Source organism: Danio rerio, chromosome 17 (assembly GCF_049306965.1).
Source record: "Danio rerio strain Tuebingen ecotype United States chromosome 17, GRCz12tu, whole genome shotgun sequence".
Taxonomy (NCBI): Eukaryota; Metazoa; Chordata; class Actinopteri; order Cypriniformes; family Danionidae; genus Danio; species Danio rerio.
Genome location: NC_133192.1, coordinates 40,295,972 through 40,311,429, shown reverse-complemented (window position 1 = coordinate 40,311,429; position 15,458 = coordinate 40,295,972). Strand labels below are relative to the sequence as shown.

The following is a 15,458-nucleotide window of genomic DNA, read 5'->3' as shown; positions in this document are numbered from 1 at the left end:
GAAAAAATAAACAGGGGGGCTAATAATTCAGGAGGGCCAATAATTCTGACTTCAACTGTATATACAATAACTTTAGGGTGTCTTTGATCTCTTATTAACATCTTGATAAAAATAAGCAACTTATATTTTTAATAATCACACCTGAATATTAATTCTCAAATCTCACTTTTATTAAATCCTTTGGAAGAAAATCTATAAGCAACCTTTCAAAAAGGCCAGCAATTCCTTATAGAAGCCCAACAACTGGCAACAGTAATTTACATTAATAAATTGTAGAAGAGACCTTTTATATTTTTTTTATTTAATAGTATAAAGTAATTATAATGTAACTATTATATTATATTATATTATATTATATTATATTATATTATATTATATTATATTATATTATATTATATTATATTATATTATATTATATTATATTATATTATATTATATTATATTATATTATATTATATTATAATGATCTGCCACATTGTTGCAGTAAACAGTTAAGGTAGAACAGTCTTTGGTTGATGGGCGGTGATTGACAGTCGGACGATCCAATAGAGCAGAAGTATTTTTCCCAGCAGCTCAAGTGGGCGTGTCATACAGGGCTCGGCGTGTGTGTGTATCTCTGTTAGTGCAGCTGTAGTATTTACAGCCCACTGCCCTTCCTACGAGAATGCAGTTATTGTCATTTACATTGTCTCCCAAAGGTTGCTTTATAGCAACAGCTCCGATACTGTAATCCTGGTGCGATCTGTTGGGGTGCTTTGCGTTAGTGTCGTGCCCGCGCGGAGGAAAGAGTGCGCGCTCCGTTCACGCGAGTAATGCCGTCTACGATGGAGGGCTCATCGGGGGAAGGTGACCTGTTTACCGTCAAACACGAGCTCAGAAACGGTAAATGAACACCGGACAGCTGCTCCTGCGGTTTTATTTACGAAGCAACGCTTCTTTGTGTCTTTGACTAATAGTGTTTTCGTTATGTGATGGAAGTGACAGCTTTAATGTTAGCTGGTCGGCTACTGTAAAAGCACGAGTAAGTGCTGATATTACCGTATGTTGATATGTGACATTTATGTATCACAAATGACGCGTCATGATGGGGTACTTTGAGGTTGGAGGATGTTCTGCACGTGCTGTTTCATATTTCACATTCATAACGGTAGTTGCGTTTGCTTGAACTCAGAAACACTTGAAAGGAATCAGATTGACACTGAATAATAATGTTGTATACTTATTATTAACCGTAGTTGTTATTATTATTATGTGTGAGTGGTTGCATTAGTTGCTCAGTCATGACATGGCCTTGAGTCTAAAGAAACCCAATTACTGAAGCTGATTTAATCTCTAGGGCCCTGATTATGTCTTGGTATAGTAAATGAAGTTACCTTGTGTGTGTCCTCGCTTGCTTGTCTTAGTAAACTTAGCACAAAAGCCAAGTAGGCACATTCCTTCAAAGTGGTGCAGATATTTCTTGACTTGACTGTTTAGAGGAAACTATAACACAACAGTTTGTTAAAAAAAGACACAACATATAAATTAAATAAGCATTAGAGGCTTGTTTCAAAATAATGTCCTCTTTAAATCCACTTTTAGACTGTATCTCACAATTAAAAGTAATGTTTTTAGTACTGAATTCATTAATTGCATATAAACTATTTTACATTTATTTTTTTAATTACATTTTCGTTATTTCTCTTCTGCGTATTCAGTACAGTCATGTTACTGCACTGTCACCAAAAATTCCTTAAAATGGTGACATTTGAAAAAAACAAGCAATTCCAACATTATAGATGTGATATTTTCAGTAAAATCTCAAAAAATAAATTCACACAGAAAGTGTATGTTAACACTATATTAAAACATCTATTTAAATTTTCCAAAACAACAGAGTTATGGGAGCAGAAAAATATCAACCTGTAAACATTTTTGATATCTTAAATAAGGAAAATAAGCATGCGTTATAGATGTGACCAAAAAGTATGCAAGTTTACAGTATACAACATGCTTTGTAGAAATTCTGTGAATTAAACTGCACAACCCAAAAGAAACAATGCTAATGAAAAGGTTAAGAGTTGTTCACTATTGAACAAAAGTTGTTTTATTTATTTTACATTTTTGCATTTATAATGAAAAAGCTTTGTTATGGATGTGACATTGCCACTTGGGTCACTTTTGTAAATCAAATATAATTGTTTGAAAACATTAACAGAGACATTTTTGAGTATTTCTAAAGTACTGTAAAATACAAGCCTACACAAAAAATTGCAGAAACGTTTTCGCTGTTTTGGCAAAAACTTATTTAATTTTATGGCAAGGTTGACATTTGCGTTCTTAAGCACTTTATATTCAGAGAGAAGTGCTGAAATCACAAATTTGCCTTCAGTAAGGATGTGTTCACACTCAGCAGGATCAAACACACTGCAGTTTGTGCACCAAACAAGAGGACAGAGAGAGCAGAAATAGCAGGTCTCAGTCCACTTCAAATTAAAGAATGTGTGAAATAAAAATTTACAATCTTCATTTTGCTAGCAGCACACATTGTTATTCTTTAGGTGAATAACAATGCAAGTCTGTCCAATGAAAAGAATGTGTGTTTAAATAATCTTTAATCAAAGTCTGACCATTTGCTTCTACGTTTGGAGTGTCAGTTCTTCTCTGTTGACATCAGTTTGACAGCTTCTGCCACATATATTCTTAATTATACTCCTCTTACCTTTAGATTTCTATAAAGTAATGATGCGCTAAAAGGAAGCCCCACCCCTACTCAATATTCAGTTTCAGTTGGAAGTACAATAAGATACTAAAATAAAAGTCTGAGCAACTGCTGGTTCTCACGGTCTTTAAAATAATGCGTTTATCATGAAAGGACATGACGTCAAATGATGCGTCGAAACAGGACAGAATGCTCAAACATAACATTACTTGATGTTTTTTGTTTGTTATAGTCATAATGTTATCCCTGGAGACACTGGACGTCAACATGACCTCATATTGACGTTGTACACCAACGTCGTGGGGACGTAAAATTTTGTTTGGAAATGAAAATTGGGTTGACGTCAGAACCTATGTTAATGTCCAACCTAAAATCAACCTAAAATCAACCAGGTTACACCTTGATGTTGTGTAGACGTTACCACCATGACATCTATCAGACGTTGGATTTTGATCACTTTCCAACACAATCTAAAACCAACCAAATATCAACTTAATTTGACATCATTATTTGACGTCAAAATAACATTGTCCTTAGACGCTGGCTAGATATTGAATTTTGGTCACCTGACGTCATGATCTTAATGTAACTTAATTTTAACGTCTTATGATGTTGTGTGCCTGCTGGGATGTGTACATAATAATACACTTCAGAAATGCATTTTCTTGCAGCAGAGCTCCATTTTCTTTTATGTGATGGGTGTTATGGTTCAGTTTTTACTCTACGCATTTTATAATCTCATCATGAATTCTCAGCTGATAAAAATACCATTCAGCTCATTCAGTTGAGCGTACAGCATTGGTTTGGGTATTCAGTTTTGTCCTAAAATAGATAGATGTCATAAAAGCTGTTTATGTTATTGTATTCATTTATTTTGGTTGTTTTTACATCTTGGTTCAGTTTGATTGCCAGGAGAAAATGTAGACTCACTTTTTTCATGGGCTGAACAAGTGTGAACACATCCTAAATATTATTTTGCAATTGGTTTCCCTGTTCTCGACTGGTTTAAATCATTAAGAAACCCATGTTAGGCATCATGATGGCACAGTGGGTAGCACGATTACCTCACAGCAAGAAGGTCGCTGGTTCGAGCCTCGGCTGGACCAGTTGGCATTTTTGTGTGGAGTTTGCATGTTCTCCCTGCGTGGGTTTCCTCTGGGTGCTCTGGTTTCCCCCACAAGTCCAAAGACATGTGCTATAGGTGGATAGGGTAAGCGAAATTGGCCGTAGTGTGTGTGTGAATGAGTGTGTATGGATGTTTCCCAGTCATTGGTTGCAGCTGGACGGACATCTGCTGCATAAAAAAACAAATGCTGGATAAAATGGCTGTTCATTTCGCTGTGGCGACCCCAGATTAATAGGGACTAAGCCAAAAGGAAAATTAATGAATGAAGAAACCCATGTCGATTGTATTTGACTAATCCAAATCCAGATATTGAACTACTTTTGGATATTCAGTGCAGGTTAATGGTTACAGACACTTAATTGTTGTTTGCTTGTTATGATTAACAAAGTAACATTAGGACTAGATGGAGTTCACCTGAAAAGGTGCATGTGAGAAAACACAGAATCTCTTTCTGTTTGTGCCATTTGGATCCTAAACAGGAATTAATCAGTGTGTGAAAGCATATTAATGAATGTAAAATGACCCACAGGCATCTCTAGTGGACTGAAATCTGTTTCCTTCATGCTTACACACACTTCAAACATGCTGTTTGATATCCAGTCAGAGGATGTGGTAAAAGAATATGCTTCTTTCCTCTTCAAAAATCAGATAATTTGTCAGAGAACGAGTCGAAGTCGGAGCGAGATGCTATGCTGCTGTTTGTGAGGGTAGCAGCAGGAATATGTTGACTTTGCTGGGCTCTCAATGCATAAAACAAGTGACCTCTCTTCAGCCTGCATGCTAGCGTGTAAACATACACCACGCACATGCTTGCGCTCCTGCATGTCTCATTCATGAAGGCTGTTTTGTTTTCCCTGAATCATCAGGCTCTTCCTTATTTATGAGTTGGCCCACACAGAATTTGTGCCTGCAGAACTCAGATTTCTGCAAATTCAAAGCCTTTAATTACAGAGCCATTCAAATGTTCAGATTTTTGTAGTTATAACTTAAATCTTACATAAATAAAAGTATTAATAGGTAATCTATTGTGCTAATGACATTCATATTAACATTTCTGTGTGTTTCTCAACCACATTCCTGCACCAGCACTGCATGTTTCGGATGTCTCCTTTTTCTGTCACACCCGTTACAGGTCTTTCAGTCTCTGCTAATGAGATGATTATCTGAATCAGGTGTGTTTGGTTAAGGAGACATGGTAAATGTGCAGAGCTGGTGGTTCTCCAGGAACGTGGTTGAGAAACACGCACTAAAGGTTGGAAAAGGACTCTTAAAAAAGGTCATGAGCTGCGTCTCAAATGGCACACTATACACTATGCACTCATACACTAATATGTACTTATGCACTTACACACTCAACAGCATAGTATATGTATGTAGTGTTGTCACAAATGGAGCCCTAATGTTTTTTTGCAAAACCGGAAATTCAAACCGTTTCCTTGATGACGTTTGACGGTTGTAAAATCAGTGAAATAAATGACCAAACTAGCAAATAATACCTGCCATGGGTAGAACTGCATTCACCATCGGGAGGCAATATAATCACTCTCGTAGGAAAATTCTGCTTTGACCATCCAAAATAAATAAAGTTATCCAACATGTGCGCCAGAAAGCTCTGCCCCTTCCACTGCGTGAACAAAGCTGTGGTCGTTGAGTGCATCATCCGGGTAATTAAAGTGCACTTATTATTTTTAGTTTTCAGTGTAAACGCAGTACTTACACTATTTATACAACCAAATGGCGTAGAATAGTACATAAGTATGCGATTTGGGATGCAGCTAGTGTGATGTTAAAAGAGAAGTTCACTTCCAGGATCAATGATCATCATATTCAATTAATTAATAGTTTTTGATGAAGGCAAAATGTAAACATTGTACATGCGAGCGTGAAACGTTGTTATTTGCATTTGTGCATTTAATGTAATATTGTCCAATATTGCTCATCCAATACTCATCCAAATGATTTTTAAGACAATATTATTGCAAACAAACATTTTGTATTTTGTGCGACTTAATTAATAATAGAGCATAAAATGAAATGATAGACTTTTTATTTTGTCAGTACTATATATATATATATATATATATATATATATATATATATATATATATATATATATATATATATATATATATATGTATCTCGTTATATTGCACAGCTCTATTTGTTGAAAGTGTTCTGTGTTAAATGGATAAGAGAAACTCAACTCTTTTGAAACAAGTGGATAGAGAGTAAATGATAGCGAATTTTCAATCTGCAAGTGATCTGCTGAAAAAAATGTTTGTGGAAAATAGCGCTAAAAATAAAATTGACATCGGTATTTATTTATTGACCAAACACCATTGTTAATATCATTCGGTATGTAGTTTTGATATGAAGCGCTATAGTTTTATTAAAATGTGTTTAATAATTATCGATATCGAATGATATGAAACATGATAACATGATAATTTTTTTTTCAATATCGCCCAGCCCTAGTGGAAAAGGTGTTTACATTTTCAAGATTGTTTAAAGAATTTTTTTTTAAAAAAGATGAATGTCGGTTAATTTATTATCTTTCTTAACTGTAACTATTGATTGGCTTGATAAATGTTTGATGAATAGACCTTTTTTTTTTTTTAATCGTAATGACACCAAAAATTTGAACGGTTCTGAGTTATTGTTGTTATTATAATTATTTCCTATTTCATAATTGTTTGAGCTGCCACTTCAGTTTGTACCATGTTTAATTCTTTAAAGTGCAGAGTCTGCAGATTCCATCTGGACCTGTTTATAAACCACATAGTGTATTTACAAACAGTTACAGGCTCGTCTCCAGGGTCTCGCCATTTTGCACACATATTCTTTTTCCACTGTTGTGAGAAAGTGGCAAATAAGAGTTCAAATAACCGAAGATTCAAAGATTTACTGAATTCTAGTTGCGTAATATCCAAGTGAAATATGCTATTTCTTGGCTCTGTAACCAGATGGATGTGTTTAAATCTTTCCGCAGCCAATCTAACGGGTCATGTGGAGCGTGTGGGCATCGAGAACTTTGAGCTGCTGAAAGTGCTGGGAACAGGAGGTCAGTGATAGTTCAAGTATGCGAACCCTGTGTTCTCTTCCAATCATTGTTCCCTCTTCACTAACACATCGTTCTTCTCCTCTGGGCAGCCTACGGCAAGGTGTTCTTGGTTCGCAAAGTGAGCGGCCACGATTCGGGCAAACTCTATGCCATGAAGGTGCTGAAAAAGGCAACTATTGTGCAGAAGGCCAAGACGGCAGAACACACACGCACAGAGAGACAGGTCCTCGAGCATATCAGACAGTCTCCTTTTCTGGTCACACTCCATTATGCCTTCCAGACAGACACCAAACTGCATCTCATTCTAGGTATGTTGGTTTTTACATTGATTTTACTTGTGCATCGAGAAGAGTGGAAGCTGAGCAGACAGATCTTCTGCTTTAAGATATATAGTTAAAGTCAGAATGATTAACCCCCCTTTGAATTTTTTTCATATATTTTAAATATTTCCCAAATGATGTTTAACAGAACAAGGAAATTTTCACAGTATGTCTGATAATATTTTTTCCTTTGGAGAAAGTCTTATTAGTTTTATTTCGGCTAGAATAAAAGCAGTTTTAAATTTTTTAAGAACCATTTTAAGGTCAAAATATTAGCCACTTTAAGCTATATTATTTTTTCGATGGTCTCCAGAACAAACTACCATTATACAATAACTTGCCTAATTACTCTAACCTGCCTAGTTAACCTAATTAACCTAGTTAATTTAAATAATAATAATTAAAATATTATATTTAGAAATGTGTTGAAAAAATCTGCTCTCTATTAAACAGAAATTGGGGAAAAAATAAACAGGGGGGCTAATAATTCAGGGAGGCTAAAAATTCAGATTTTACATGTACTTCATCATCCTGCAATCTGGACTATATTGAGTGTTTGGCCATCAAGTGGGTCTTTATCTTTTATCAGTCTCACAGCAAATAGCTTAGAGAGCAAGTGTGCACTGATGTATCACTTCACAGGAAGAGGGCAGAGTCTTTTACCCATCCGTCATTGTGCCCAAACCTCAGGCATTTTTATTCAGCTTAATTAACCTCAGAAGTGGTTACTGGGCAGTAAAAGGGTATAAAGCGCACCAGACGTAAATACTAGAGTTGGATTATTATTGGTATGCCTGTTTGTTACGTAACAGGAAATAAGGTATAAACATTAATAAGCCAAATTGAATAAATTGTAACATGACATAAGACACTTTTGTAATAAATTTATGGGTTTCACATTTGATGTTTTCAAAATAAATGTAAATAGTATTACGCTACTGTTTAGACATATGCCAACATTCAATAATTGTAATTGTATTTAATAAAAACATGGTGAAAATGAACATGCACTATATTGATATCATGGGCGCTTCGTAATACAGTTAATAATTTATTATTTAAACATGATAAACCAAAGTTAAGTTATATTTTAACAGAGGAGGGGTGCACTTTTATTTACACAGGGCTTTGTAGTTTTGGATTTTGTTTTTTTTTAAAGGGCGCCTATGATGAAAATCAGCATTTGTAAGCTGTTTGGAAAGAACTCTGTGTACACACTCTTATAAAAATAGGTACACTGTGATACCAATAATATGTTTCTTAAGAAACAGTTTTGTACCTTTGTAAAAGTTGTACAGTATACAAGTGGTGCTCACTGCAGAGCCACTTGGGCAGGGCAGAGCTGAGCTCCAGCAGCCGAGAGCTTGAGCTCCAGCTCCTCCTTGCTTGCACTTCTTCTACAAGTGATGTCACTGGGGGTTGGGGTTAGGGGTGTGGTAGGTGTATGCATTAAAACAGCTTATAGGAGGAGGAGTTGGAGCTCAAGCTCCTCCTCTTTGGAGCCCAAGTGGCTCTGCAGCGAGCAGTGTCTCCTTTTTATGGCACAGAAAAGACCTCCCTAGTAGCAAAGAATTCTGGCCCAGATTTGGCATAAAGCTGGCACAGCAGGCATTCATTCAGCACTGGCATACAGCATGGGGGCCAAACATGGCCCGGGTTTGGCAGAGGTGGTACGGTCTTTAAGGCGGCACACAAGATTTGGGCCAGATGAAAAACGTAGTATTTGGCCCAGATTTAAAATTTGATAAGTGGGCCATGTGAGTTTGGCCAGTCTTGACCCACATTTAAAATACACTAAAATCATTTTTGAGTAAAAAAAAAAATTCTACCAATCAGGTCACTTTGAGAAAAAGCGTGCCCATAGTGTGCCTAAAGCGCATCACTCCATGGGTTTATCAATTTCATTGCAATTGTGACACACCAACCTATCTGGCCCAGTTCAGGCCCAGTGATGAGTTATTAACTTGGCTGAGACTTGGCCCAGATGTGGTCCGTGTTTGGCCCTTGTCTGGAAGCCAAATTTGGTCCAGTCATGTACCGTAATTCACCTGATTGTGTGGGCCAGAGCGGGGCCAGAGAAATTTTGCTATGTGGGCTCTTATAATACTGTTCTGTGCCTTTTATAGTACAGTAGTTGAAGTAAAGGTACACAATTGGTCTCATAAAAAAGTACATAAGTGTTGGACAACTTCTTCTATATTACAATATCTATGACAATAAATATGAAATAAAAATTTCCATATTAAAACATGAATCATCACAAGTTCTATAATACAAAACAACTGGTAAAACAAAACTATAGGTATTGTAAACGAAACATTTAAGGTATTTTTAATAAACAGTTGGTAAGAATTTTCTCATAAATACAGTTTCATTATTGATATCTGCACCTTTTGGTGTTTGCTTTCCATTACGCGCGTGAGCTGCCAAAAGTCCTGCATATGCAAACTGTTCATGCAGACATTTTAGTAAAGCTAATCAAACATTGTGCACATCTCATTACATTACTTTTGCATAATTATATTTCTATTTCAAAATTTAATCAATTAAAATAATTTTTGATTACAATTGATTACAAAGGTATTGTGTGAAAACTTTTTTTCAGGTATTGTTCTGTAATTTTTGCTACAGAAATGTAACAAAGGGTACCTAAAAGTGAACCGTACCGTACCACTTTTTAGTTACCCTTTGCAAAGGGTACCAATAGGCCCAAAGGGTACGATAAGGTGGAGCTAGAGGCGCAGCTAAATGCTATTGGTTTACAGAGATACGCCACTTGCAGAAGCAGGAGAATGCAAACAAAGAAGCGCCATTTTTAAAAACAGAGCCGAGACATTACACCATAATAATATATACATACTGTATGATAACAAGCCATGGCCGACCCGACCTTAAACAAACCTTGTTATCGTCTTGATGTACAACCACAAAGCCAAGAAGAACAAAATCTGCTGTGTCCTGTTCTTGTTTTACGAGCCTGTCTAAAGCGTGAGTGGTTTCACGTTCTCCGCTGTGCACCTACTGTATATTTAAAATAACAAACTTTTTGAGCTCATATTAATAACGTGCACATCATTGAAGCGCTCTGATATCCGATCCTGTCAGAACAAGTCAAACGCAAGAGTGAAGCGCGAAAAAACAAGAGAAACTGGAAAAAAGCAGTAAATGATGTTTTTGCAACTTAAAACATGAACAAACTGCCATGTTTAACTATTATCATCGCCTTTTGGACTATCATGAACTCAGAATGGCGGATTTACTTTCTAACAAGACGTTACATGTGCTGCTGAAGATTACAGATAGAGATGAGACGTTTGCACTGACTGTGGGCTATATTTCGTTTAGTTTTTGAACCCAAGTAAGGACTAAATGTATGCTGTGTGCAGTTTTCTGTAATTAATAACATATCGGAGACTGTAAGGGTCTGTGTGTTCATATATGTGCATTTATTTATTTATTTTATATAATTGCAGACATTACAGTAGGCTATTTCGCTATGTCATTAATCTGCAGTTATAATCAACTCATGTTCATAAAAAGGTTAATGACGAACATTTATACATAAGTATTTTTGTGTACTAAGCATCTGTTTTGTGAGAAGAGCTTCTCATATGAAATGTGAACGACCTGTACGGCTTTATTGTGACATTTCCTCGAGTAAAAATGTTGTCTGAAACTTTCTGTCGTACACCACGCCCAACAAAAGGGTAACCTTTTGGCAGTGGAAACGCAAGCTTGATGATGACCCGTACCAACCCGTACGGTACCGTACTGTACGGTACCTCAAAGTGGAAACGTGACCATAAGTGTCTTGTCACTGTAGTGGTACCTTTATGGATCACATTTGTAAACCAAGGTAAATTTTGGTTTCCCATGGTACAAATCATGTCCTTAAAGGTACAAACTGCAGTGGTACAAATTCTGTTCCATAAAAAGGTACTGCTTCAGTGACAAGGGTTTGTACCCTCTTTGGTACAACACTGTACCATTATTTCTGAGAGTGTAGGTATAGTGTGTCCACAGTCATAAACCCAACAAGTCTCTTTTTAAAAATTTCCTAACATTTGAATACAGAATGACCCAAATCCCAGGGATTTTGTGGCCCACATCAACCTGATGTTGGAATGCGTTTTTTTCCCGCCCACTGAATTGACTGACAGGCACCATATTTCTACAATGCCATCTATAAACATGTCAACAGAACATTTTTTGCAAAGGAACTGGGATTAAGATATTTGTTCCAACTCTCTGTTATTTTTCTAAGTTTTATAAGTTTAAAACATTTGTAAAACAGCATGTTTGTAATAAAGACGATCGAGTAAAATCGTTATCTACTACTTATCTGCTATAATCACCATGGCTGCATGCTGTCAGTAAACGCTAATATGTAAGTGTGTGTGTGTACTGAAGACGGCATTTGTGTGTGACTCACATATCAGAAAGGCTTGAATAAATTCCACCACAAATACATCAAATAAACTTACTCAATATTTTTGATTAATGAGCTGTATTTCAGCAGCTTTATCCGTGTCTATTTCAATCACTGACTGCTGCATATCTGACGTAACGCATGACAAGCAGACAGACACGTGGGAACGGTGGGCAGGGAAAAGCAGCTCATTTGCATTTAAAGCCACAGGCTACAAAAACAACCACCCTTTACTCACACAGCAAAATAGGCAGATTCTGGAGGCTTTAATAAATAATCTTATGGGTATTTTAAGCTGAAACTTTCCAGACACATTCTGGAGACACCAAATGTGTATCTTACATCTTGTAAAAAGGGTAAAATAGATGCCCTTTATAATCAAAACCTTCATTTAAAAGCTGCATGATGTGTTGTCTTTGACTAACATTTAGATTAGTTTGATGATCTGAAACGTTAAAGTGTGACAAATGTGAAAAACAAACAAATAAATAAAATCAGTAAGTGGGCAAAGACTTTTTCACACCACTGTGGTTATCATTAAAGTTACAGTTACAATTCCTGAAATAAACAGGCCTTAACTAAATGTTCTGCAGGGGAATTCTAAACAATCTGTCCCATGTGTGTTAAGAAAGAGCAGTGAATAAAGCATAGGGAGCCTTTGTATCACAGCAGCATATGTGCTTTAATAATGAAATGCGGAAGTACGTACACCACTGCAGGAACTCTTGGTTTTTGTGGTAACGCTTGGAGCCGATGGTGTCAGAGTCAGCATGAAAACAAGATTTGGTAGTATCTGCACTATACCATGTGCGTCTAAAATATATAACATCACTTCATCAGTTGCACTTTTCTTCTCTACACCTTAAATCGCAGACTATGTGAACGGAGGTGAGCTCTTCACACACTTGGTCCAAAGGGTTCGCTTTAAAGAGCAAGAGGTTACCTTGTACAGCGGGGAGATTGTACTAGCGCTGGAGCACTTGCATAAGGTAAAAATTGCAGCAAAAATTACACCCTTATTTTCACTCTTCATTCCTGGCCTGAATGGCACCTCATTGGGAGAGAATAGCGAAAGTAGTTCCTTCCTTTGCTCGGGAGCTACTTCTCTTTACTCCTGCAATCTCAGATCCATTCCTCACTCCTCAAAAACCGGCCAGGCCACACGCATCTGCAGAGCTCCAAATTTCTCGAAGGCTGTGTTTACAAAAAGAGGAAGAGAAGTGTTTTTAATGCACGCTTGTTCTGTGTGCTGCAGCCATTATTCAGAGTTGGCCTGAGGGCACCGCAGTGTTTGGGACCTTGACAGTGAGATTAACATTGTTTTGGTTCGGACTCACTTTTTGTCATCGCCTATTATGTTGTAATTTATTATTTATTAAAGTAGTGCTACATTTTCCAGGTGAATGACTGCATTTTATGATCTCAGACAAAGTGGAGGGTTGTAAACCAGGGAGTTGAGTAAATGCTTTTGGCAAGGACAAAAGAGGAAAAGGAATGTGGTGAACCATTTGAAGTATTTGGGCTAAACATAAAAGCTTATTCATTTCTGTTTTTTTTTATTCCTTTTTTTTCAGCTGGGAATCGTCTACAGAGATCTGAAACTTGAGAATATACTTCTTGATTCAAATGGTCACATTGTGTTGACGGATTTTGGTCTAAGTAAGGAATTTCATGAGGTAAGTTTGCTTGCAGAAATCTTTTGCAATTTTTAGTTACTGACAGCTTTATACATGTTTCAAAACTTAAAATATAAAGCACATAGTTAGTTAAAATCCTGTCTTATACTGATAAGCTGAGAAGTATTTTAGGCCACTGTTATCGGCCTTATTTAAGCTAACCTAGGATCAGTCTGAAAAAGATTTATTAGAGTTCAGAGTCGAATTAGAAATGTAAATTTAACCAGAGTGTTTAAATAAGGCACATAAAAAATCCAAAGTTAAACACACTCAGAGGCCACTTTATTAGGTACACTTTACTAATATCGGGTTGAATGCACTATTGCCTTCACAGCTGCCTTAATCCTTCGCATAGATTCAACAAGGTAATGGAAATATTCCTCAGAGATTTTGGTCCTTATTGCCATGATAGCATCATGAAGTTGCTGCAGATTTGTCTGCTGCACATCCATGATGTGAATCTCCCATTCCACCATATCCCATAGGTGCTACATTGAATTGAGATCTGGTGATTGTGGAGGGCATTTAAATACGGTGAACTCATTGTCATGTTCAAGAAACCAGACTGAAATGATTCGTGCAACGTTTTTCTAATTTTCTATTGTCCAGTGTTGCTGAGTCTGTAAATTGTAGCCTCAGTCTCCCATTCTTATGCCTCATTCAGACTAGCAGAGACTTTGTAGCTGCCTGTCGATCTGGGTGGCGACCTGTTTCAAACGCAGGTCTGTGTAGGTATATACAGCATGAATACAACCAGCCACTGAGTGAGCTGACAGAGGATCACATGAGCTCTACTGGTGTTCCTGTTGGCTGTCGCTCAAGAAAGTGGTTCTTCATTTGCATAAAGTTAAAGGATTCTCAACTTTGTCGTGTCGCTCGACATGCTCACCTGGTCGTCAACGGTCGTTGTCGCTTGTATAGATGGAGGTCGCCGGAAGTCGCTTACTCTTCGTTGAAATGAACAGTTGCTTGTCGCTTTGCCGCTGCGGGTCGCTTGTATTGTCAATGAGGCTTTAGCTGACAGGACCCGGTGTGGTCTTCTGCTGCTGTAGCCCATCCACCTCAAGGTTCGACGTGTTGTGCACTCAGAGATGGTCTTCTGCATACCTGGCTTATACTGTTGCCTTTCTATCTGCTCAAATCAGTCTGGCCATTCTCCTCTGACCTCTGTCATCAACAAAGCATTTGTGACCACAGAACTGCCGCCCACTGGATATTTTCTCTTTTTCAGACCATTCTCTGTAAACCCTAGAGATGGTTGTGAAATACTCAGAGCACAGCATCTGGCACCAACAACTATGCCACATTCAAAGCCACTTAAATCACCTTTCTTCCCCATTCTGATGCTGTTTGAACTACAGATCATCTTGACCATGTCTACATGCCTAAAAGCATTGAGCTAGTGCCATATAATTGGCTAATTAGAAATTTGCTTTAAGGAGCAGTTTACCTAACAAAGTGGCCAGTGAGTGTATATAGTATAGCATGTATGTATGTATGTATGTATGTATGTATGTATGTATGTATGTATGTATGTATGTATGTATGTACAGTATGTATGTGTGTATGTGTGTATGAATGTATGTATGTATGTATGTATGTATGTATGTATGTATGTATGTATGTATGTATGTATGTATGTATGTATGTACAGTATGTATGTGTGTATGTGTGTATGAATGTATGTATGTATGTATGTATGTATGTATGTATGTATGTATGTATGTATGTATGTATGCATTCAATGACCTTTAAAATAACCAAAATCATTTGAGGAAGTCAAATAAAACTGAGATACGGTCAAGACCTCATTAGATCTGCTTTAGCTGTGCTCTCCTAAAAATAGCTGTACTCTTTAGAATGTTAATCAACCAATCAGAATCAAGCATCCACCAGCCAATTACTTCAGCTAACAATGGAAAGTTAAATGTTTCAACTGTAGTTTGTATGCACTCTTTTAATTGATGTGAAACTGTGAGAAACTTCTAATTGTAATTCAGCTGCATAAGGATCCTTTTTCACATAATTCTAGATCAAACTGTTTATAATTCTGGTAAAAATGCAAGCTCAGGGAAAGCATTAGAGATAGAGTGTCATGTAGTATGCTAAAAACAGTCTCTTGTGTAACTGCAGTAGCATGTATGT

The 15,458-nt window shown here is 36.9% G+C and overlaps 2 protein-coding genes across 3 annotated transcripts in view; both read left to right on the top strand.

The window, feature by feature from the left end:
* The window catches only part of LOC141378433 (uncharacterized), a 283,306-nt gene that overhangs the window by 121,211 nt on the left and 146,637 nt on the right, over window positions 1–15,458 (top strand). The window lies entirely within an intron of this gene.
* The window catches only part of rps6ka5 (ribosomal protein S6 kinase, polypeptide 5), a 52,198-nt gene continuing 37,339 nt past the window's right edge, over window positions 600–15,458 (top strand). The window contains exons 1-5 of the mRNA XM_688458.10: window positions 600–882; window positions 6,817–6,888; window positions 6,978–7,196; window positions 12,511–12,626; window positions 13,212–13,313. Coding sequence (XP_693550.4) covers window positions 813–882; window positions 6,817–6,888; window positions 6,978–7,196; window positions 12,511–12,626; window positions 13,212–13,313 — 579 coding nt within the window. The 5' untranslated portion in view covers window positions 600–812. The remainder of the gene's footprint in view (window positions 883–6,816; window positions 6,889–6,977; window positions 7,197–12,510; window positions 12,627–13,211; window positions 13,314–15,458) is intronic.